Genomic DNA, 26,627 nt, shown 5'->3' on the forward strand with positions numbered 1-26,627 from the left:
TTGCTAAAGATCAAGAGTTGAGCACCTCCCCATGGAAAAATATCTATAATTATCATGGTTATACTGTATACTAATGATATCACATAGAAATTACTTGGTTAACTATTTATTGTATACCAGGTGAGGAGGTGCAGGTTCATGATAGGAATACAATGTCACAGTTTTGTAAATAAGACTATATATGTTGATGTTTTTAACCTTGCAATATATTTGTAACAATGTACACAATATAATTATTTTAAGAAGCTGTACCTTTTTGGATTTCTTTCCCTTCTTGCCTTTTTTATTGGTGTTCTTCACTGCCCCTTCTTCTTCTTCCTCATCACCCTTTGAAGAGGCTGCTGGATTACAGTTACAAATAACATATTAGTAATGGCTACTTCCCTTAACTCCTGCTGCATGCAAATTATAATAAACCTGTATGTTGTAAAGTACACCCCAAAGTACACATTGGGGTTGATTTACTAAAGGAGTAGAGTCTGTTCACTTAGCAAATGTATATTAGTAAATAAGGTGAACCTGCATTTAGTATAAACACCTAATTAGGTGCGAGGGAAATGTAAAAAAAAAAAAAATAGATTTTTGTTTAAACATTAATAGTTGGGCTGGTAATGATCAAATTTTCGTGTTCGATTAATCGAAATTTTTTTTAATCGATTAATTTCGATAATTATAACGCACATACAGATCCAACTACATTGGCCTATACACATACAGCACAGCAATGAAGTAATAAAATGAACTAGTATCACACTAATCCAGCACGTTATTAATCTCACGTGCCCCACTCAATATGGCCGCTGCTTGAGTGGGGCAACTCAGAATAATAATGTGATTTAATTTCCACAGCCCTAATTAATAGCTTCACCTTTTTCACCAAAGCTAAGCGTACATAAACTTTGCTTACTAAACACCTCATTCTGTAAATCACACACTGACCAAAAAAAACCCACACAAATAAATAAATGCAATCAGCCAAGAAGTTACTTTAAAGAAGTTACGTTAAATGTCTATGAATTGTATTTTTCACTGTCTGGCCTGCCCAGGGCCAATGCAGTATATTGGTCCTCTGGTGCTCCCAGTAGTTTTGTGTGTGTGTGTTGTTGGGGACACCATAGAGGTTAATGGATAACTCTCCTCACCCCTGGAAGCTGAACAGCACCTGTCTGGGCTATATTTAAAATGAGCCAGTTTCTTTGTCCTGCATAAAAAATGACAGGCTCACTTTAAATCCAGTTTGAAATTGATGTAGCGTACTACTCTGCCATTACTTTTCTGGTATGTGGGCTTTGCTGCAGCTGTAAGATGCTGCCTTTAACTTTGTGGATGAATGGATCTGTCCATCAAACCCAATGGAGTAAGTTAAAGAATTGCAATGAACAGAGCCTGTCATGGGTGCAGCAAAGACCATATAGCTGTAGAGAAAGTATAGAATGATGAGTTGCATCTATATTTGCAATATAACTGGTGTATTTTTAATTTATAAAAGCACACATTTTTTACAGTTCTAAAGTATTCAAAATTCTACACAATGAGGGAAATTTATCAAAACTGGAGCAGACAAAATCTGGAGCAGCTGTGCATGGCAACCAATCAGCTTCTCTCTTTACTTTTAAATTCTTAACTGATCAAACTGAAGAGAGCAGCTGATTGGTTGCCCTGGGCAACTGCTCCGGATTTTGTCTGCTCCAGTTTTGATAAATCCCCCTCATTGTATACTGTTATCATTACTGATAAGAGTATTACATTCTGACAATACCTTTTTTCTTCTCTTTTTTGTCTGTAGTTCCTTCGCTTTTGGACTTAAACATTGAAGCTGTATTTTTCTTTTCAGATTTTAAAGGCTTTGAACTAGAGTCTGAATCTTTATCACTGCCTGCTGTACCTAGAAGAAAAATAACATTAAACATTATAGACTGTTAAAGGTTTATACAGTATAATAGCTAATAGATAACAATATAGCCATAGATCATAGAACTATACACAAGATGTTGTGATGTTTACGTCTGTCAGCCTCAAATTCTGTTTTCTATTAATAAACAGTCATATCCTAGGAACGTGCAGGTATCCATGCGCAGCAGATACCCCTAGGGTACACTCTTATACTGGAACAACAGTGTATTCTTGTGTTACAAAATTATGTGTTTCATCTTTCAAAGATAGATGGATTCAAGATTTGTGTCCCACACATTCCTCTGTGTATGTTTACATGGAAATTCAGATCAATATTTCAATAAACAGAACTGGTATATCATATTGTCGTCTGAGATTTAATTTAGCCTCTATTGATAGTTTACTTATACATATCAGCATACCTTTCTTTTTACTTTTGTCTTTTTTCTCGCCGTTTGCTTGGAACATGCTTCCGGTATCTTTCTTCTTAGTTTTGACTTCATTATTTTTGCTTTGAAGGTCACTTTTAGTTCCTTGGGAGAAAAAAAGGACAATTTCGCCCCTGAAACCAGACTCACATTACAGTCAACTTTTAGTTTGCTAAAGATGCCAACATTAAGGGCCCATTCACACCATGTCTGGATCATCTCCAGACTAGAGTGGAACCGAAATGGAGATTTTAAAACTGAAACGAAACCAAAATTAAAAAAATTGTCAGGCCGAAACTGAAACTGTTTTTTACTTTAATTTTTTCAAATTTTTCAAATATGTTATTTTTAATTATTTTTTTATATTTATTTTTATGTATTAATTAATTTTTTATTAAATATTTTTATTTTTTACTTTACTTTTAGGGGCTTCGGGGAAATATTAGGGAAATATTAGGGATCTAAACAGACCCCTGATATTTCCCTTTTAAAGTCGAAAAAGAGATTGAGGACACGATCAGCCTCTCTGACACGCTGTCACAGGAGGCTGATCGAGTGGTGTAGGGAGGAGCGCTCAGCCTCCTGTGACAGCGCTGTCTGTCTCTGCCCACACACCACTCAGCAGGACTGTGATAGGAGGCTGAGCGGTGTGGGAGGAGAGACACCGGCCACTCACAGTGCTCTCCTCCCACAGCGCTCAACCCGGCTATCATAGTTTATCTCCTCCCTGCTGCATTTGGGCACGCCAGTACCTAAAGAGCATGTAGAGCCACCTCCAGCCAGTAGTCCAGTATGGACACTCAGTGGTGGAGGAAAGGGATTGGTTAAACAGTGGAGGCAGTAGACAAAGGATCTTACTGGCCCTGCAACAACAGGCAGTTTTCCCCTTCCTCATGCTGCTGTGCCTCCAGTGGCCAGTCTATTACACCATGCAGTGTGTGCTCCAGCATGAACACAAGAGTCTCATTGATGTTCAACATTCTGGTCATTTGTGGCTTGGCACAAGCTGGCATGGGGTCAGCCACCTTTCAGCCTGCCTGTCCCTACAGAGTATATGGCCCAGTGTGGCTCATATCCCCAGGCATACCAGCTGTAAAACAGCATGACAGTGTTTTGCCTGGACATTATATAAGCTAAGCGATGCTTGGGGGAAACTGGTGGTTCTGAGGACTGACTGCTTGAGGCCATTGATGAGAAGATGGGGAGAGGTTATTAAGCCACAGTCACAGTTACCAAGGTGCTTGACATGGGGTGGAACTACCAGCTACAGCATGGTGCCCCCACCTTGCATCGTTCCCAGCCACTGCAAGGTAATATACCAATGCAGCCCATACTTCCTGGACCACATGTCTGTGCTGACAGCATAGTCCATATGAATGCAAGCAGAACTTGCAAAAAATTGGATCTGGTTACATGCCTCTGTGGTGCAGTATAGGCCATAAACTGATGGAGGCAGGTGCAAAAAGGGCAGAACCCAAAACCTATGCTGCTGAACTTGCATGCATGCAGGGGAAACCTTTCTTCTTTTCACCTTGGCAGCTCAAGGACCTTATCCTGACCATGAATGCAGGTCTTTTGCTGCCTACTTTTCTCATTGAAGTGCTGCTTCACTATGTGGATACACTGCAGAACTCTTTCTATCTGCTGCCTAATCAAGTGCTCAAGTGCTGTCCTGAAGCTCCTCAAACACATACCTGAAGTCTATGGGGTCTATTCACGAAGCAGCCGAAGGATCCCAGCCGTAGCTTCGGCCGATGCTTCGGCTAGCTTCGGCCCCAGGACCCCTTCGGTTCAGTAGTATTCACTATAGCCCATACAGCTCCCGAACTTGGGCGAGCGGCTCAGTCGATTCCCAGCCGCCTGGGAGAGAAACACTGCTTTTTCTTTATTCTAACACGGAGCCGTGTCAGAATAGAAAATAAAAAATAATAATTTTTGGCCATAGGAATGCATTGCTAGATTCCTATTGGCTATTTCAATTTGCAATAGCCAATAGCAAACTAGCATTGCACCCGCCCTCTGCTGCAGTTCTCCATCAAATCCCCACTACTAATTGACAGCAGCAGAGGGCGGGTACAATAGATAGTTTGCTATTGGCTATTGCAAATTGAAATAGCCAATAGGAATCTAGAAACAGCCGGCGGCATTCAGCTATTCAATCACTGCTGTTTGGCATCTATAAGAATAGACCGAACAGCAGTGAGTAGCCTGCCGGAGGGTCGGCTTAGCCCATCCAGAAGTTGGATCGTCTGAGCCGAACTCCTTCTGCAGTTCGGGTCGGCCGAACATGCTGAGTATGTTCGGCCGACCCGAAGCCACCCGATGTACCGCTGATTTCAGCCGATATACGGCTGAAGTCAGCCGTACCAGCCTGAAGTTAATAGCTGAACAGCGTTCGGCTCACTTCGCTTTAGGTCGGTCATTCACTCGGCTGCCTACGGCAGCTTAGCGAATAGACCCCTATATTTTCAGAAGCACACCAACTACACTACCAAACTGTTGTGCCACTGGCCAATTTGTACAAAGCTGAGGTCTTAAGCTTACATTTTTTAAAAGTACAATTTCCTATAGCTTTTAGATTTGTTGTCGCTGCCTGCTAATCCCACCGGTAAATTCATGTCTGTTACAAATAATCCCTATTATAGAATGGGAGAGGAGGTGGGGGTTGAGGTTTTAAAGTGCTTTTGTGCACTTTCTTTTGACATGTTAAGACAATGCAGTGTGCTACTGCAATAAAAAAGAAGCACACCAACTGTACTATCAGATTTTTGTGCCACTGGTCAATTTATACAAAGTTGAGGTTTTAAGATTCATTTTTTAAAGAATAGATTTTTCCATAGCTTTACATTTGTTGTGATTGCCTGCTAATCCCACTTCTCAATTCATGCCTATTATGAATGGTTTAAGAAATCAGGTGTTGCATCCACAAGCACATAAAACTTTATTTTCATAGTTATTAATAATTAATCAGATTGGGGTGATGTTTTTTTAATGCCAAGCAATAGTATAAAGGTAAAAAATGTATTACACATGCAAATTATGTGATGCCAGCATGTTTTATAGCTGACACTGTCTGTGAGAATTGTACTGCTCTGTACCACCACACACAGCTTAAAGGCATCTCCCAAGCATGTAACTGAAGTTGCATAAAATGGAGGACCCTCCACCTGCTGAACACGACTTTTAAAATGTTTCTTTACATTGTCTCTCAATGTCACGCCCGGCTCTTAATGCCCTTTGTTTAACAATCTCTTGCATATTAGCGATTAAATTGACTAGAATTGATTTTCAAGATTTGACCTTTGACTTCCAAAGGGTTCAGATTAAAGTTTACTATTTCCAGAATTTATGAGTTAGATGAGCAGCCTACAAATCGAACACAAGCACGTTCTCTCATCACTATTTCTAATACTGTGGTATCTAGACATGAATTAAGGCAGAATAGGACCCTAAAGAAGGTAGCGGTTTTAGCCTCCCATCCCTTAGATTGATGTTGCTAGCACAATACAGTAAGCACAGACAAAGCGTACTATTTGTATTGTTGTACTGGCATAGCCTCATCGTGCATTAACTGCCTACAAGTGCATCAAGCTTTGTGAAGCTACAGACAGGTGCCCATATTTGACCAATTGCACAATCTCTCTGGTTTCCTGCAGAAGCCTGAAGGTTGTAGCTGTCCCCTGGACATCCATTAAGCCCTAGGTTTAAAACTAGGATGCCTTGTGGATGACCAATATTTTATTAGAAGGGGTGGGCAAGTGTACTGTCTGACTAGAAATGACCCTTGCCAACCATTATTTTCCCTGTTAGGTATTGTATTTTTTTTTGCATTGTGATGTTTCGAGATCACCCACCTTTTGTCTTTTTCTGTTTGTTGTTGTTCTCTGATTCTGTTTTATTCACCTCCTTCTTTTTTGCCTTTTTGACAACCTTTTCCTCCTCTGAATCCTTCTCTGATTCTAAATTGAATTTCAAATGAATAGCAAATGAACCTTGTCAAATAGATTATTATAACAATACCAATGTATGCAAAGTATAAACCACTGATCACTAGGCATCGGTGCAGTATAAATACAAGAATCATACAAAATCATAGCGCGGTAGTACTCTCGTTGCAGCTGCATGACTCGTCACTTCGTAATGTGTCTTGCGGCTGCTGGAAGATGTTGCATTTTAACACATGCGCAGTAAAGAATTTATAAACGACCTATGTTTTGAATATCTAAAAAATTTCAGAGTTACCCTCGTATATCCTCTCTTTATCATCATTTTATCATAATCTTCAAACCCATGTATGAGAGTCTCTTTCTGTACCAGTCACCCCTGGACAAACATTTATGCCCAGAAGTAAAGTCTGATCCTAGAGGATGCCTAAACAAAGATAGGAAGGGAAGAAGCTAAAATAATTGTCAGGGACAATGCAGGGACCTCTTTGAAAGGCCATAAATACTTTTAAAGTATATCTAAATCCTAGAACAAAAATGTAATATATTATAGTTTTCCAGTCCCTGGATGTGGTGGCATTCGGTTTTTTTAGGTGAAAGAACATTTTCAGTATGTTAAGAAGTATTCCTGTCAATCTTGCCAGAAATGCAGTGTCCTAAAATCACAAACAACATTATCTTTTTTTCTAAGCTATCTATTCTAGTCAATACCCTTGCCAACATAAAAAAAACTCATGAGATCATACTGCACTTTTATTTCATAATACCTTGTTCTCAATTTCACATCTATAAAATGCTTTAGTATCTGTGTGGTATTACATATTTAGACAATATTCATCTTTTTTTACTACACTATATGCCATTAAGAGATCATTTGATAAAAGATATCTCACCTGTTTTTTGTTTGGAAGTTTTTGTGGCACTGAAGCGTGATATTGTTGTCTCCTTTTTACCCCCCGTAGATTCTTTGGACTTCTTTTTAACTTCTTTGTCTTTGTTATCTTCTTCCTTCTTCTTTTTTACTTTCTTAGTTGCTTTAATTACAAATATAATATATATTATATAGATATAGTATATAGATATAAACATTGTGGTATTATTTTACACTAGTTCTCAAACAGAGAGACTATGGGCTGCAGGGCACTATGTATAGTACTTTTCTCTGACAATGGGCAATGCTGATTGTCTTGTAAATTGAAGGGCCTGAATGATATGCACTTACTTGAAGCAGATTCTGTAGATTGTGTTTTAGTAGATTCATATTAAGAAACAATTTTAAAATTAACATACCCTGTATAATTTTTCCTTAAGCCCAATGGCAACTTTGTTGTATTTATTGTTGGTTGTCTGTCTTTAAAGACCATTTCCACCGTTGTAATAATGAGCATTTATTATGGTAATGAAGTGGTGCAGTGATGATGTATACATGTGCACATTTTCATGACTCACATGTTAGACTTTCCTCATTTTTTTTAATGAAGATTTTATTAGGCCTGGAGCCTAAAAATAAAAAAGTCTGGGGGAAGAGGGAGGGGAGAGTGCCACTATGAATACTAACGAATGGGAGAGCTCAAAAAGAGCTTGCAAAACACAGAGGCATTTCCATGAGAATATGAAGAGGAAAGCTAACAAAAAATGTAAGATTCTGTTTTCATATACAGCGACTGCATATGCCTACTTTGTGTACACTCATGGGTTTTTCACTAAAGGGTGAAGAGTTTGGAGAAGGCAGGAGAAGTGAACAAGGAGAAGCAGGCAGAAGGCAGATTCAACATAGCTGAATCTCCAATTCAGCTATGTTGTGCTAGATTGTTCACATCTCCTGCCTTCTCCAAACTCTTCACCATTTTGTGAATAACCCTCTTAGTGTTCATTGCTGGCATATGTTTTTTTTTTTTAAATAACTCTGCAAAGGTGGAAATGGGCTTTAAGCTTAACCACCAAACCCTAAATATATCTGGATCAACAGTGGGTAATTTGGGGGCATATCATTCTGTTTAGGCTTTTCTTCCTTTCATATCTCTATAGGTTGAACTCGATGGACATGTGTCTGTTTTCAACCTGACTAACTATGTAGCTATGTTGTGTTTTCCCATTAGAGCAAGGGAAAACACAAAACAAATGTGTATACAATCAATTACATCATTTATTGAACAAGGCAATAATGGTCCAATCTACTTGGATGTTTACTACATTCAAAGTGTTTCAACACCAGCCCAAATAAAGTTTCAGGGAACTTTATATGGATATTTTATACCACTGTCTTTATCCCTGTGGTACATTTAGTTCACATTTTTCATGTTCACATACTTTGTTCACATTTCTTTCTCACCTGGAGATTTTTCTTCAGTGCCTGTAGTGTCTTCTTTTTTCCCCTTTGTTTTTTTATTTTCTGCTTTATTCTTGGAGTCTTTATCTTCTAATTTCTGCTTTGATGCCTATAACATTATTAATAATAATAATAATGATGATCATCATCATCCTTCCTATCATTATTTAGAATTTTTACAATATCCTATAATTTTTCAGCTTTTACTATGACATTTATGAATGTGATTCATAACCCTTGACTCCACTGTATAGCCAGGTGATGTCAATATAACCTATTTAACAGTACACAACCAGCCACTCCAGCCAGAAACCCCTGATATAAGAGTCATACCTGGAGACTGATGCAGGAAAGAAGCCGATGTCCAGCCAGTACTCACAAGGATAATAATTCTGTGGTTTAATAATCTCTCTGTTCTCTGGCACTTTTTAAAACCGGCTATTACAGCTGATGTTAGTGGTAGCAGAAACATGCTTAGTCATAAAATAACTTTATGACAGAAGACCATTAAAATATATAGCTCATAATTATTAGCTGATCACATTCTGCGTCCTGTGCTGAAAAAAACAATAAATCAAAACTTTATCTTGTATGACATAATTGTATGTCATACATGTAGGGAAGCACAAATATAATTTTTTCCATACCGAGTCTGAGTATCGATAGTTTTCCTCAAGTACTCGCCAATACCAATTACGATACTTTACGAATCCCAGTGATACATTATACAGCAATGCAGAATACTACCAGCTATAGAGAACTACAAATCCCAGCAATACATTATACAACAATGCCGAATGGCAACTGGCTATAGAGGACTACAAATCCTAGCAATGCATTATACATCAATGCAGAATAATATGAAGCTACATATTTTGTACTGCTCCAGGGTGCCTGCCTGATGTCTCCAATGGAGTATCTCAGGGGCAGTGTGGGGTCTTAGAAGGGCTATGTGGGGTTTCAGGAGGCTGTGCAGGGTCTCACCGGGGGTTCCAGTTGGTCTCAGTGGCAGGTGTGGGCGGCGTGGTTTCAGGAAGGAGGAAATGTGTGGCCTCTACAAGAGGGAGAACTTGGCAGCCTTTCTGTGAACCATGGCGCTAGTTTACAGCATTGCAAATTTACAGCGCCACTATAGGCGCTTAGTATCGAGGCATTTTCAAAAGTACGAGTACTCCTGAAAATGCCCAGTATTGGCACTGATACCGGTATTGGTGCATCCCTACATACATGTTATACTATGTCCTACATACTAACTTGCCGAAGGCAGCCGAGTGAATAACCGAGCCGAAGGGAAGTGAGCTGAACGCTGTTCGGCTATTCACTTCTGACTGGTACGGCTGATTTCAGCCGTACATCGGCTGAAATCAGCCGTACATCGGCTCTGTATGGCTGCCTTCGGTCAGCCGAACATGCTCTGCATGTTCAGCTGAGCCTAAGTGCAGAAGAACTCTGGATCAGCTGGATCAGGACTCTGGACATCTGAATCAGCTGACCTGAAGCTCCGGCAGCTCACTCACTGCCGTTCGCCACTATTCACATAGAGGCTGAACGGCAGTGAGTGAATATCCGAATGCCACCGAGCGGCATTCATAGTTACATAGTGTACAGGACGCCAGAAGATGGGTCCTGGGAGAAGTGTATATTTCCCTTTGTTCGGGTTGTGGTCCCTTTAAGGGACAGAAATGGGTTAACAGTTTCTGCAGGAAGTGTGTTCAAAAGGATAGGAAGCTAGAGACAGAGGGGGAGAGAGAAGCCCTGATTAATGTTTGCAGACAAGGCTGTGGAGCAGATGGAAGTACTGGTGCTTTGAAGCAGCTGAACTTTACTGGGAGCCTGTGGGCTGAGAGAGAGAAACTCTGAAGTTAAGAGTGTGATAACCTTGTGGACTGAAACCCTCCAAGCCGGTGAGGCTGTTATTCTTTCCTGTGCTGAAGGAAGCAAACGGTACAGTGTATTATTTCTATGCGGAAGGAAGTAATCTTTTAAGTTGTTTTGCTGTACTGAAGGAAATGACTGTTTATTGTTGCTGCTGTGGAAAATAAATGCAGTTTGTCTGAGAAAGCCTGTGTCCTGCGGTCCAGCTAATTCCCCAAACATCACAATAGTTACATAGTATTTGTAACTATGTAACAAATACTATGTAATAATGGTCTTATTACTCATTCGGCTTGGCTATTCTGCTCCGTAAATAGTAGAAAAAATAAATAAAGATATTATAAAAAATTAAAAAAAACAATTGGGCGGAGCTAGCAGTGACGGTTTTCTAGTAGATCTTCTAACAGTGATGGTCACTTCAGTGAGTCTGCGGTTCTTTCATGAATAACCCCCTTAATGTTTTTGTTTTACAATATGTATATAAAACTTTTGTTTTACAAATCAATATTGAATACAGGATGCTCTCATGATACTGTGGATACTGTACTGTGAATTTCCTTTCACCAGTGGCGTGACATTTTGCATTTAAACATGGGGGCTCCTGCAATGGCCTAAAGTTCAATATTTCTAGAAAGGGTACATCATAATCAAAGAGGGGGGGATTGGGACAAAATCATCCTCCAAAAAGAGTGTAAATACACACTTTAAAAGCTTTCCAAAGGCCTGGGATTAAGCTGTTTTAGTTGTTTTTTTGTAATAGAAAGGAAAAGCAACAAAAGATAGCTGCAGGAGCCATTAACAATATCTGCGGCACATTCATATGGTAATTGTGTGATTTGCATATTAATGAGCCGCAGTAGTTTATTCATATGCAAATCCTGCCATGCTCACTAATATGCAAATTGCCCTTCCCACTCCAAGGCTACTCAATAGGGGGGGGTGGGACAGGGGGGAGTCAGGTCCTAGAGTTGTAGAGTAGAGAAAGAAGCTAGCAAGGGGAAAAGAGGTGAGATGCTTTGCATCCACACTGCCCACCCACTCTGTGCGACCACCCCCCACTCTGTGCACCCACCCTTACCATCCACCCTCTCTGTGCACCTACTCACCCGACCACACCAACCATCCACTCTGTGCACCCGCATCGCCCACCCACAGTGCCCACCCACCCACAGTGCCCACTCATACTGTGCACCCACACTGCCAACACTGTGTATCCACACTGCTCATACTGTGCATCCACACCACCCACACTGTGTATCCACACTGCACCCACTTTGTAACCCCACTTTTCCCAGCTTCACTGGTGTAACTGTTATTTTAAGTTATACTTACTCTGCCACACACAATAAATTAAGGAAAATTAGTTATATTGCACTGTGTAATCCTTCTTTGGTGTGGCAGTGTAATTATAACTTAAAATAACACTACCACACCAGGGAAGCTGGGGAAACTTGGGATTTCAAATTATAAACCCCAGTGTTTTTTTAAGTCTAATTATAACCCCCCTTGTGTCATTGCAAATTCCATTTCCCCAGCTTTATTGGTGGCTCTGTTAAAGAAGTAGGCCTCGTTCACTCCGGTCGTTCTGGCGCTACAGCAGGAGAAACATATGGATTCTTGCGGCAGGAATGTCAGGTGTCCCACTTAGATGTGGCCACTATACCCACGGAAGTTAATGTTAAGTTTAAGTTATAATTATAAATATAATTATAACCCCCCGTGTGTCATTGCAAATTCCATTTTCCCAGCTTTATTGGTGGCTCTGTTAAAGAAGTAGGCCTGGTTCACTCCGGCCGTTCTGGCATTACAATCAGAGGTTTTAGTTGCACAAACTTTTGGCCAAAAATATGTAGAAGCCACACTGCCGCGCCAAGATTTCTGTGTTTTGTATTGTTGTAAGCCTTCCCAATGTGCACCCTGCCGTAAAGGCTAGTTATAGATTCATGCAGGTACCATGTTTTTTTTCTAGTTTGACTATTTTTGGTTGAGAGGACGCACTGGGGTCCCAGCGTGCATTTTTGGTTGCTGGGCCTCCAGTGCGTCCCTGCACCTTATTAGGAAGAGTTGGCGACCTCCTGGTACACCTACATGCAATTTATCGACTGCATTAATATGCTCACACTTGGAGACTCAGATACATAGAGTTAGGACCACACTTTGCAGAGGTGCCTTGGCGCGGCAGTGTGGCTTCTACATATTTTTGGCCAAAAGTTTGTGCAACTAAAACCTCTGATTTTAACGCATACTGTTGACAGGGCAATTTGTTTGGTTGCAGGCTAGCTGGCAGGTGAGCTGGGGATTTTCTGTGTTTTGTATTGTTGTAAGCCTTCCCAATGTGCACCCTGCCGTAAAGGCTAGTTATAGATTCATGCAGGTACCATGTTTTTTTCTAGTTCTGGCATTACAGCAGGAGAAACATATGGATTCTTGCGGCAGGAATGTCAGGCGTCCCACTTAGATGTGGCCACTGTACCCACGGAAGTTAATGTTAAGTTTAAGTTATAATTATAAATATAATTATAACCCCCCCTTGTGTCATTGCAAATTCCATTTTCCCAGCTTCATTGGTGGCTCTGTTAAAGGAGTAGCCCTCGTTCACACCGGGCGTTCTGGCATTACAGCAGGAGAAACATATGGATTCTTGCGGCAGGAATGTCAGGTGTCCCACTTAGATGTGGCCACTGTACCCACGGAAGTTAATGACTGGGTGACAGTGGCCATACCTGTGCGGCAATACGCATGTAATGTACGTGATATGATTAAATGTGGTTTTAAATAGATCATTGTCTCTGGACGGATTCAGGGACAGTGATCTATTGCAAAATGCATTTAATTGTATTATATATTAATAATAATAATAATAATGATAACATATACTGTAGTTCAAGCACCAGAGGAGGTTGAGGGGCCCTATACAAAATTTTGCTATGGGGCCCTGTGATTTCTAGTTACGCCCCTGCATGCACCATACAGGGGGCCATTTAGCAGCTGCGTGTCAATTAGGCCTGAGCTGCCTATTCAAATTACAATGGTGACGTCTGGTTTTCTGTAAACAACAGATTATAATATCTCTGGTGATATCCACTCCCTCTATAATGTGATATCAACTCTTATTAATTCCCTCTATACATCCATATCACAGACATGTTCTGTCCCCAGAGGCCAAGTCATGAACAGATGGCAGGATATCACAATTGCATAACACCACAACCTGCTACTCTACTTCCTCCAAGAATTCTAAGAGCTAATGAACTTTTTCATCTCACGACGCTGCGCTACGCACGCTGTCGCCGGGCAGAGCGGGGGATCGGAACTAGACACACTGCAGGCGAAGGACCACGAGTCGCCGCTCGCCTGTGCGCCACGCTGCTTCGCCTGCAGTGTGTCACGGCCTTAAACCTCTCGTCCATGGAAAGTCGCACACGTTCCTTGGGCGGCCCGGTACCATTTGATCCACGGACCGGTACCGGCCCGGGGGTTGGGGACCACTGCTCTAGATCACTAAGGTCGCACTCACAGCAATCATTGCTACGGTCCTACTCTCTGCAATTCTCACTGGTTAGTCAACACATAACAATTCAAATGGGATCCCCAGCACACATTTAAGCCAGCTAGCAAAAATACCATAACTTAACTATCCAGGATAAAAACTAAAGTTTTAGTTACATACATTTGCAAAGCCACACTGCTGCATCAAAGCACCTCTAAATAGTGATGGATAAACTAGATTCGTTTCAATTTGCAGATGCATTAAACTGAACTTTAATGCGAATCCCATTAAAGTCAATGGGAGGTTAATCTTGAAAATCAATTATCTCTATTTTCAAGGCTAATAGGCAAGGGGCTGTCAAAAAGGGCATAGGAATCTGGCCACTGATCTGGGGGACATGTACCAATGCAAAAACAAATTTTAACAAACACTGTTCAATGGGTACGCCAAAGGGCTGGAGATCAGTACAAAAATGAGTGTGTGCAGTAACAGTGAAGCATGGTGGAGGTTCCTTGCAAGTCTGGGGCTGGATTGCTGCCATGTTGGACATTTGGTCAGGATCAATGGTGCCCTCAATGCTGAGAATTATAAGCAGATACTTATTCATCATGCCATACCATCAGGGAGGCGTGTGATTGGCCCAGCCACCGCTAGCTACGCCCAATTGCTTTTCTTTTCTTCTTTAAAATATTTTCTTTTTTTTTAATTTTCCTATTTTTTAATCATTTTTAAAATGATTTTTCAACTTTTTTTTCTCTCATTCTTTTCACTTCTATTCTGCTCTGTACCTCTGATGTACCGAGCAGAACAGCCGAGCCGAATGCCGCTGAGAATAGGAGCGAATGGCAGCAAGTGAGCTGCCGGCGCTTCGGCACAACCGATCCAGATGTTGGATCGGCTGAGTTGAACTCCTGCTGCACTCCGGGTCAGCTGATGTACGGCTGAAATCAGCCGTACAAGACTGAAGTGAATAGCTGAATAGCCTCCGGCTCACTTCACTTTAGTTGGGTTATTCACTTGGCTGACTTCGGCAGCTTTGTGAATAACCCCCTATGTGTTTTAAATCTCTAGAATGTAGGGGGAAAAATTAAATATCAGTTTTGGGTGGACTAGGTATTTAATGAATAGTTCATTTTAAATGCATTTTTATCCTTTCTTGGTTGTTGTTTGTGATTTCACAGTTGCTGGTGTTTTTTTAGGTACTATAATTTGTGGGTTTTTTTGTGTTACTTTGTGTGGCAATTGTCCTCTTTCCCTTCAATTCATCATCTTTTAAACTTAACATTTGAATTATATTTACAAGTCACTTATATTACAGTTTATTTATGTATCATCCATGAGAACAGAGTTTTTACACAATACTGCACATGATTGCCCTTATGATTTTCAGAAGCCAAATACCTATATAACTGTTAAACTCCACCTAACTATATCTGTGTCCCCTCTATGTCCTAACTGTGAAGCAAGTCTTTACTTGGGAATATGTTAAAGCCAACTGTTTTAAGAAAAAGGAACTATTTTAAAGGGAAAATAATAAATATATAGGCTGCCATGGCCAATTGTTTTCCAGGTCGTCATGCCAAACCAATAGCTTCAATAGATTCTCACATAAAATACAAAGGAAGAACTTCTGACATTATTCTAACTTTACTTGTTGTATATTTGTTCTGCATCAGTGTCTCTAAAAGTATAGAAGTCAGAGACAACTAGTCAGACAACTAGTTCATATCAGAAAAAAAAAGTCAGCAGCTGCACCTTCTATATTTCTCCCAGCACAGGTTTCCATTAACTAATGTATACAAGCAAAGCTGATCAGTATTTATTACCATATCAGTCTATAAAACAAAGTCCATCTCACAGTTGCTCCTAGCACCTGGGAAATTATCAGAGAATTGCACTGACCATAGGCTCAATTCACAAAGCTAACATACCAGGATATTCAGTCCAATGATATTTGAAAACAATTGCAGTCTCCTGGCTAAAGCTTAAAGGAGAAATATGGGGTAAGTGTTTTTCCCCATAGTTCTCCTAAGGGTCACGGGATAACATATACTAACCACCTCCCGTGACCCCAAGCTCAGTATTACATGTAGTCAAGAACCAGCTGCACTCCTTACCGGAATAGTAGTAAACCTGCCAAGCAGGTGGGTGCTTGTAGTGACCACGGATGGCCCCGTGAACAATGCAGATCTAGAAAGGATTGTCACCAGCACACCAAAGGTTTTGAAGCAAAAAGTCCTTTATTGACAAATCGCCATCCAAATCTGGATGGTGATTTGTCAATAAAGGGCTTTTTGCTTCAAAACCTTTGGTGTGCTGGTGACAATCCTTTCTATACTAAAGCTCAGTATATCGCGAGCTACAGTTCATGGTATACTGAGACTTTCGCAGCCGGGACGGATCCCGACATTACTGTCGAGATCCACCCAGATGCGTGAGTGACAGTTGGCTCTGCCCACCCCCTCCTCCGTCCGTCCGTTCCGCCAGTCAACACTGGAGGATCGGAGCGGAGGGGGTGTGTGTGTGTGTGTGTGTGTGTGTGTGGAATCCCTGCAGGGAGCCGTGAGTGGCAGTCACAGCTCTCTGCAGGGAGATAATCGAGAAGTGAGCGAGCGATGGTATGTGGTTGCTCTCTTCCCGATCTATTGAGCCGACGTGTGACAGTTTCATTCACTCACCTCATAGTTCTCCTAAAAGAGTAACTACACTTTAAAAATATATTATGAAAAAAATCTTTAAAAATCAAAATAGAATATATTATTGTTCCACAAGCCATTTTGTAATTTAATGTTATTAAAAATCCCCTTTCCATTTAAAACTGTAGCTGCTGTAATGCTCTAAATCTGTCAAAATAATGTAATGCAAAATGGCGACTTGGAGGCGTTCCATACACAGCCAGTCTACAGAACGCCCCCAGAAATGTCACTTCCTGCTTCTGTGCAGACACTGCACCTTTCCCTATTAGAACACAGGGAGCCCACCAGATGGTTATGAAGAACCATTCAAGGATCAGTTTGGAAATTACATGCTGCAGCAAACAGCTTTTTCTACAAGTAGAAATCTACAACACAGTTTGTTTAAATCCCTATAATGTACACAGATCACCCAGAGAGGATTGATTTTTTTTCAACCAAAGTGGAATTACTCTTTAAAACTTTGTGAATTGAGCTACATGTGTGTCCCATAACTGTCCAGTGAAGTATGGCAGACTGAATGAAGTCCCCGTTCACACCTAGGCGTTCGACACAGGAAAAAAATCACGCTTTGACACATTCACAGAAGGCATCAAAAACGTGCAACAAACTGGTGGTGCCATTACTAGTTAATGACACCCTAAACACATCCAGGAAAACATGTGAAAACACGGGATGCATGTAGCAGAATTTGCTAAATGAGCTACTTTCCCACATTTGTTTTGATTGCAGACACCCATTGAAATCAATAGGGATGTGTGGCAAACGTGGGAAAACATGTGCACAAATGCAGTTCATTGCGACGTGCATTAATGGTGTGAACGGGGCCTAAAGTTATTCCCTAGAAAAAAAAAAATGGATGCGTGATGTAGCTTTAGTCTCAGTCAGTCTCTGCTGATATATAACATGCAAATTAAAAAAATGTGCATCAATCACAAACAAATAATTTTGTTTGCAGAACATACATTTTTTTTTTATTTACCTAACAATTAAGAACCTTTAGAGGTCTATTAACCACTTGAAGACCAGGTGTTTACACCCCCTTTCTGGCCAGGCCGTTTTTCAATATTCAGCGCTGCAATACTTTGACTGAGATTTATGCAACGCTGTACTGAAATTAATTTTATACCCTTTTTTGGGGATACATAGAGCTTTCTTTTAGTTGTATTTATTTTTTACTATATAATGAAAAAAGTACATAAAATGTTGGGGGAAAAAACTGTTTTCCCTACATTATGTTATAAAACCTTTATTGTTACCCAAATTTTTGGTAAAATATAAAAGACGGGGTCACGTCGGGTAAATAGACACCAAACATGCCAAGCTTTAAAATTGTGCGTGCCTGCAAAATCGCAAAACACTACCATACCTAAAATTGGCCATAGGCAATGATTTAAAAGCTTTTACTGCTCATCAGTTTAGTGTTAACAGTGATTAATGGCCCTAGAATTATTGCTCTCACTCCGTGGTGATATGTAACATTTATGGCATAATCATTGTTTTTGCATATAGGTGGACCCAACGTGTATTTACGATGATATGTGCGTGCACGTGGGGGCATTAGACTTAAAAAAAATAAAATTTTTTGTTATAGGTGACTTTCATTTTTTTTAAACTTTTTTTTTTTTTACACTTAACTTTATTGCTATTACTGTACATACGGGGCTAATAAACCCCCTGTGTGATAGCAAAATGGAGACAATATGGAGACATCAGGTGTCTCTAAGACCCCTAATGTCACCTAGGGACCCCCAAAGAAGCTAATGAAGCAGGGATCTGCTTCACCAGCTTCTTCACTGGCTATAGCAGCCAGAGAAATGACAGCTAAAGGCGGAAGTGATGTAATACACATTGAATACAGTTTACAGTGTGACCAGTCGCTGTGGCGGGCCCAGAGGGGCGACAGCGGAGCCTGGGATAACCAGCAGCGGCGGTGAAGAGCGGCAGCAACGGGGGGGGCGCATATTCTTTGTTAACATACAAGTGATCGGATGGCTGTGGAGCCACCCAAATGCTTGTATGGAACAGGCTGTAAACATCTTCCGCGAGAATCTGCTCATGCGCGTGCTAGGGGCCCCGCATGAGCAGAAAAAAAAGACATACATTAAGTGAACCCACTGAGAAGAGGTTGCCGTATGTCCATTTATTTACAACGGGCGGACGGCAAGCGTTGTGTGAATCATAGGTCAAAATGTAAGTTATTATATCAAGTGGGAAATGTATCAGTGCGATTAAAAAAGAACACCAAACTTTTATTTCTACCTGCTGGTTTGCAGCCTATATGAAACAACACTTTAGCAGTCATTTTTACTACAGATACGATGAACTTGTGCTGCATGCTTTTTAAGCCTTTGGGACAGAACCACGCCGCTTACAATTTTTGCAGAGTGTATACCATGTGACAGCACTGACTTTGCATAGTACAGTAACGTGTAACATTGCTCTACTAAGATGATACATGTAGCAGCTTCACATTTAATCCCCCAGAATGCTTGCCTGCCAGTTAATAACTGTTTCATTTTAAACGTTTGCTTCTAATTAAATTAGGTGCAAAGGAAAAAAGAACCCATCTGTTGAACGTCTATTGTGTGCTTAATCTTCTAATTTATTTCAAAATGAGTTTAAAGGCAACCACAAAAGAGATACAGAAATTAGTAAAATGAACAGGAATTTCACCATCCAATTTAAATAAATTATTTAAAACATTTTATCTTAAAATATTTATATGAATGACAGGGTAGTGTTCTAATTTAAAACATAGCATATAAAATGAATCATGGGTATACTTTGTGTGCAGAAAAAAAATATGGCAAATAATATTTTACCCCCAGTGACATTATATCCCTGGATTTTCATAAGAGGCCAAAGTTCACAAACTATGAAATAAGGGTAAATAAAACTTTTGAAAGAAAACTGGCTGGAAGTAGAAATTAAATCATGCGATGAATAGCACACTAGCATTTGCTATGTGGCCAGGTGCAAGACCTAAATTAATTTTGCAAAAATTGATTTTGAAATTTGTAAAACATGAAGGGTGGTTGCTGACCATGCACAGGACAGGGCACAGTAGGCCTACTATGTAATATTTATAAAAGCAAAATGTTTGACTGGCACACTCATGCAAATGCAAAGCTTAAAGATACAACCTCTTGTCTATACATGTTACTGTGAAAGTTTGCAATAATTCGTTTTCTGCCACTCCAGCAATACAGTAAAACAATTTACATTAAAATATTACAGTCTAAAACATTTTTACAGTATTAAATCTAACATTTTATAGTCTTGTCATTAATTACTAAAATTAAGGAAAGCTCTTTGTTGAGTGTCTCAGTTTAAAATAAGTAAAATATACAGTCTAAGAAGAGATAACATAACACACAATCTAAGGTGGAGTACAAACCATTAGAAAACATAGTAACATCTAGTTGCATAAATACAGTGTTTCTCTATTTCTATGCATTATTGATTTATAATGGGGATGGGTATTTCGCCTAATATATGTAATACACAATAAATTATTCAAACTTTCAAAAATGTCTGTTGTTTCTATATCCCACATAGTAATATCAAACTACCATTGTCAAAAGGACTAGATTTCCTAGGAAATCCAAGCTATTGTTTGACTTTGCTGTTTTGGTCTCACCTTGTTGCTAGCCATGCTGAACTGTGTCCTGGTTTGTTACATCATGGTCTGGTCCCTCACAACCTAAGACCCGTCATTTGAGGAATAGAGCCTGACCTGTTTGATACCAGCACACAAACATGCTAATTACAGATTATCCCAGGTCACTAATCTTTCTCTGGCCATCTGTCTTTGTGGCACAAAAAAAAAGAAAAACATGGAGGAGGAGCAAGACACAGCAAAGAGATGTAAGTAATTATTACTATCACATTCGTGTCATAGTTTGATTATAATGAAAACCCTAAACACTTTAGAATCAGTTATTTGTTCTGTTGTGCAGCATATCAAACATTGACAAATGTTTTAGTGGTTAATCTCAAACCTCTCTGAAGACACTGACAAGATACTCAGATATGACATAAACATTTACTTGTTTAACAAATAAAAGCAACCCCAACATGACCAGCTCCATCCCAAGGCAACAAATTCCACTTCATGTAAACAGGGATCCACTGTTTCAAGTGTTTGGAACTAATTATTTGCATATCTTTAGAAAAGTGCTTGTTAGAAATATGAAAAAGTATTATAAGTATTATCACAGGTTTTGGTAATACACAGTTTAATTACCCCCAAATTAACCCCTTAATAATAAGGCATTAGCATAAAGGCATTGGCAAAATTGGCATAATATTGTATGTAACAAATGTAATAAAAATCTCTCCTACACAATTACACAATAAGATGGAAAGTGTGTTACTGGATGGATCACTGGGTGAAAATAAAGGAGAAAGAAGCCTGAAAAAAGAAAATAATGCTGCTACCACATTTAAGGTTTGCTAAGCTGCAATATAATCCATTTTTGTTTTGGGGTTTAGATACACTTTAAAGCGGACCTTTACCCCCTTTGACTAAAAATCACACCAGCATACAGCTCTGCATGCTGATATGAAATCATCTTACATTCATTAGTTAAACAAACATATTTTTATTTTTTTCTCCTTCCTGGTCCTCTTTGGCACAAATAATGTATTGTGCCTAAGTGTTGCATCCTGGGAAGGTTACATCAGCAGAGCATTGCTGGAAAATCTCATCTGTAATCTCCCGAGGCAAAAAGATATAAAAAGCAGTGGGGCTTTAATGGCACTAAAGTGCCATTAAAGCCCCACTGCTTTTTATATCTTTTTGCCTAATATAGAGGTGTGACACTAAACACTCAGGAATTGTCCACAAAACTCTTTTTTGTATGTAATCTCAGCGAAAGGCATTTTCCTCCCCTGAGATGATGTACATGGCCACATGACCTAGTCACATGTGCCAGAGTTCCAGGAAGTAATAGATTCACTTCAACAGGACCTAGATAAAATTGAAGCCTGGGCTGCAAAATGGCAAATGTGATTTAATATTAAAAAATGCAAGGTTATGCACATGGGAGCTAAAAACGTGTATGCAAACTACTACTTAGGGGGTGCTCCATTGGTGAAGTCAGACACGGAGAAGGACCTGGGGTGCTAATAGATCACAGATTCAGCAATAGTATGCAATGCCAAGCAGCAGCAGCCAGCGAACCAAACAGGATACTATCCTGCATTATAAGAGAGATTTTGTCAAGGGATAAAAACATAATGTTACCACTTTATAAATCACTGGTTCGGCCTCACATTGAGTATGCGTTTCAATATTGGTCACCAACCCTAAGGAAAGACGTCCTCGAACTTGAGAGAGTCCAGAGAAGGGCTACAAAATTAATAAAGGGGATGGAATAAAGGGGATAACTCACCAAGGGGAGTAATAAAACTTCATGCAAGGGGAACAATTTTCAGGCAAGGGTGCTAGAAGGATATCAGCTTTTACAGTTGTGAATTGCCTGTTTATTGATATGCGTGCCTTGACTCCTGGTTCTGTCTTGCTGATCTTATCTTCTAAATCAGGGGTGCCCACAAGGTCGATCGCGATCTACCAGTCGATCGCCTAGCGATCACTGGTAGATCGCCATGTCCTCTCCTCCCGCCGCTTCTCTGGATCCCCGCTGCCCTCCCCAGCCGGCAATGGGCGAGGGGCCTGCCTGCGGAGCCTGGCTGCGGTGCCATTGACTTCAATGCACCGCCACGCCCCCTCCCGCCCCTGAATGCAGGTGTTTTTTCGTTGGTAGATCTCAAGGAGCTCATCATTTGAAAAGTAGATCTCCAGACGAAAAATAGTGGGCGCCCCTGTTCTAAATCTACCACAGAAGGTCCACTTGATTAAAAAAATAGGCTTTCTGCAGTCTCTCATGAATCATTGCTCCTGGTGACCAGACTCTAAGCGATCTTTGGTTAGACATTAGGTCTAAAGAGGGAGCTCAAGAGCAGCTGACTGAGAAAAATTAATCCTAGTCAATTGATCTTCCCAAATAAGTAAGCCACGATTTCCAATCATTCCTATGAAAAGGTAATTTGCCTATGAGACGAAAGATAAGTGGCTATTCCATAGGAATAAGTAAAGGAGCTATGCGGTCTGCACAGTGAAGTATGACTTTGGAAAGGTGGAAGTGGCAGGGTGCATATATGAAGGATAACTATTTAAAAATACTTTTTAAAGCTGCAGCGCAATTGTCAGACACTCGATATGTTTGGCTCTCAATTTTAACCTCTGCTATGGTATATTGTTTTATGGAATCTGTAGTTGTGTCATATGTCAGCACTATCTTAATAAGATACAGTATACGACACAAAATCACCTAATTTGCCAGGATATGCTTTTCACATAGTATCATGCTAAAATATACATGTTATCAGGTGGCAAACCTATATGTGGAAATATTTGTGTACAGATATGTATAAGCACAAGGTAATAAAGCGCCTCAATATCTAGTCCTAACATAAGTTTACCATACCTTCCAACTGTCCTTCATTTGGGAGGGCTGTCCCTACTTTGGAACTGAATGCCTCTGTCCCTCTTTCCTCCTCAGTTGTCCTCCTTCTTGGTCTGATGTACCTAGAAGGAGGACACTATGAAAATGTTCTATTTACCAAAAGTGTTATTCTGCACTAAAACCTTTATCTTATCTCTTGATTATCTTGTTTGTTATATTGAAATACCAAAGTGAATAATGTGAAACCTCGCGCCACTACTCTAATCAAGTTAAGCAGCAGCTGAAATCTGTGTGGTCAGATATAACGTATGAAATTAATGGTAAAAGCCGGGCTGTGTGAATGAGACCAACTAGAAAAACGCATGTGTGTAACTTGCACTCAAGTGAAAATATGAGACCAACTAGAAAAACGCATGTGTGTAACTTGCACTAAAGTGAAAATAATAAATGGTTAAAAAATGTCCATGATCCTGGATCTTCAATAGTCCATTAAGTAAATAGAAGATAAAACATTGGATGTAGAATAGACTTAGGGGTCTATTCACAAAGCTGCCGAAGGATTGACATACCAGTTTAAAAATGAAAATCCAATCATTTTTTGGAACATAAATTCTTAAAGGTCTGCATAATGGAGAGTATGGCAGGGGTGTGTCCATTGCCTAAATACATTTTTCTGGAAGGTGTCCCTCTTTCTCATCTCAGAAAGTTGGGAGGTATGGTTTAACAATCATAAGTGAACTCCAGAATTTGCCAATATGCAGATTCTAGGCCAGTACCTACACCAGTTCATTTTGGAATAACATGTTTCTCAACATAACAAAGCTATAAGATTAAAATTGCGTAGACTGGTGCTATAGAAGGACAGAAACTTCACACTGGATCGGAATCACAGCCCCCAGAGACAAGGGCCAGCTGGCAGTTGCTATCTCTTTACCCCGTTGCTAAACTACTGAATCTGTAGAGGGAATAACACAGAACATAGACTTAACACTTCTGCTCTCTGAACTTGCGGGCTTTAGTTTTACAAATCGCACTTCTATTTTCTATATTTTTCACAGCTGCTACATTCCCATCGATAATCTCTATTTCAAAGCTCAGAAGCTTAATATGTTAGTGTTAACATTTCCAGAGGCCTTGAGAATATATTTAAGATGTCAGTAAAAGATGATTGGCCTGCTGTAGTCACCTTGGTGTATGCTGTTCTTAGTTTGACAGAAGTTCTTAAATGTTTACATTAAAGTGTATATACAGTATATCATAGGCATTTATAGATATTGATGGAATTTGCCAAAATAACAACTTGTGCCTGACAGTTGCATTTTTTAAAATAATTCCTGTGGTGGACTCCCAACTGATCATCACATTTAAAGTTTACCTCCAGGCAGATATTTAAAAAAAACACCAATTAATGCAGTAAGGCTGGGTTCACACCTAGGCGTTTTTCCGCGCTTTCGTACTCGCGGAAAAACGCTCAAACAGGGAAATGCCATTATTTTCAATGTGCATGGTTCCCATCTGGGCGGTTTTCCGCGAGTACGAACGTGCGGGAAACCGCCCTACGCCCAAAGAAGTACATGTACTTCTTTGGGGCGTTTTGGTCGGGCGGTTCCATTGGGATACAGCCAAGTACCGCGAATCGCGGTAAAGAAAACGCGCGAAAAATTTGCATATTCAATCCGCCTAGGTGTGAACCCAGCCTTATGTATTTATTGACAAAATAATAGATTTAATTTTTAGTTGTGGCTAGTACAAGTCCCTTAAAAGAGAACTATAGGGTAAGTGTTTTTCCCCATAGTTCTCTTTAGGGTCACGGGACACGGACATATACTAGCGTCCTCCCGTGACCCATAGCTCAGTATATCACGAGCTACAGCTCGCGGTATACTGAGAGCACCGCAGCCAGGACGGATCCCGACATTGCTGCTGAGATCCACCCAGCTGCGCGAGTGACAGCTGTCTCTGCCTATCTAGAGGCAGAGCCAGCTGTACCCGCCCCCTCCCCCGTCCGTTCCGCCAGTCAGTGCTGGAGGATCGGAGCGGGGAGGAATCCCTGCAGGGAGCCGTGAGTGACAGTCACGGCTCTCTGCAGGGAGATGATCGAGAAGTGAACGAGCGACGGTATGTGTTAGTTTACTTCCCGATCTATTGAGCCGACGTGTGACAGTTTCATTGTCACGCGTCGGCTCGAACGATGAGGATGAGTGATTTTCACTCACCTCATAGTTCTCCTTTTAAAGCTGAACTACAACCTCCTATCTCTTACAGCCAAGGGCAGTGCCATCTTATCCCATTTTTGGATTGCAGTTGCCATGGTTCTGCACGGCTATAACACCAGCCATTTGAGGGCTTGAAAGTTCGGCTGAGGGCTCATAAAAAAATGTAAGGTCAACAGAAACAGGAAAGGACTACATAAACCTCACCCTCTTCTCCATAAGAAGAGTTTTGTAGTCCTTCCAGATAACTGAGAACAATGTAACTGATAAGAACTTAGCACAGACAGAAAACACATGAAGTTATTAGCTCACAAGATTTCTGGCATGATTAACAGGATTTTGTTGTTCATACAGCTCTGCTTCTTTCTGTCCATTGTTAGAAAAAAAGCCACACTGCTCAAACATGATGAGCACAGAGTGTATGTCCAGCCAAATGTGTTTTTTTTAGATTTAAACGCAGTAGCGGTGTATTAGAACTTCTGTCAGGTTTTCTGTCTGGGGCTTTGGTTATCCTTCCAATCTGTCCTGCTGACAACATTTTACTAAACAGGAAGTAAGGGACACTCTCCAACAGCACGGCAGACCACGGCAAACACTTTGAAAACATATGCTCTCTTACCAGGGTTGCTTGTTGCCATGCAAACCTGCCATAAAATGTGGCAGTTCATTGAAGGGGGTTAAAATTGAACTTTACTTTGGCTCAAATATACTTACAGATAAGACTGTTTACTTTATGTACCTAACAATGTGTTGCCTTGTGCAGAGGACATCTTGACTGCTGTAAGTTTGTATTTAGAACTGCCTTGACCTCTTTTTGTAGTTTGTTCCAGCCCTTGAGCCGTTTGGAGCATTATGCAACGAGTGACAGAAAAACATTTACATTCAGTATAGAGTTTATTTATGGTTAAGTGGTGTAGATGTGCATAAAAGTCCAAAAAATGCACAATATGTATACTTTGGTGTAGCGGTCGCCAACTGGTGGTCCGTGGACCACTGGTGGTCCGCGAGAAAATGTTGGTGGTCGCCAGGCCCCTCTGATGCGGTGCAGGCTGGACCGTCATTGAAGCGGCACGGAGGATCCAGGGCTGCCTCTCACTGACTCAAGCAGCGGCTGTCACAAGGAATGTGCGACTCTCAGTACAGTGTGGGCTCTGCAGGAGGCGGGGCATCTCATCAGTACCCGGACTGAGCAGGCTGCGGGACATAGAAAAAGTGGGGAGAAGCCAGGTAATAGTAGCTCAGTGTGGGGGAAGGGGAGGCATTGTGGGGGAAGGGGAGGCAGTGTGGGG

General features: G+C 40.6%; 1 protein-coding gene across 1 annotated transcript in view; it reads right to left on the reverse strand.

Moving 5' to 3' along the window:
* Positions 1-11,611, reverse strand: part of LOC108792776 (tubby-related protein 1-like) — a 22,611-nt gene extending 11,000 nt beyond the window's left edge. The window contains exons 1-7 of the mRNA XM_018563637.1: positions 11,576-11,611; positions 8,598-8,703; positions 7,159-7,299; positions 6,176-6,280; positions 2,316-2,426; positions 1,760-1,885; positions 253-338 (exon numbers count right to left, since the gene is read on the reverse strand). Coding sequence (XP_018419139.1) covers positions 253-338; positions 1,760-1,885; positions 2,316-2,426; positions 6,176-6,280; positions 7,159-7,299; positions 8,598-8,703; positions 11,576-11,611 — 711 coding nt within the window. The remainder of the gene's footprint in view (positions 1-252; positions 339-1,759; positions 1,886-2,315; positions 2,427-6,175; positions 6,281-7,158; positions 7,300-8,597; positions 8,704-11,575) is intronic.
* Positions 11,612-26,627: the final 15,016 nt, after the last annotated feature.

This window comes from Nanorana parkeri, unplaced genomic scaffold (genome assembly GCF_000935625.1).
Source record: "Nanorana parkeri isolate BGI_ZX_2015 unplaced genomic scaffold, ASM93562v1 scaffold683, whole genome shotgun sequence".
Taxonomy (NCBI): Eukaryota; Metazoa; Chordata; class Amphibia; order Anura; family Dicroglossidae; genus Nanorana; species Nanorana parkeri.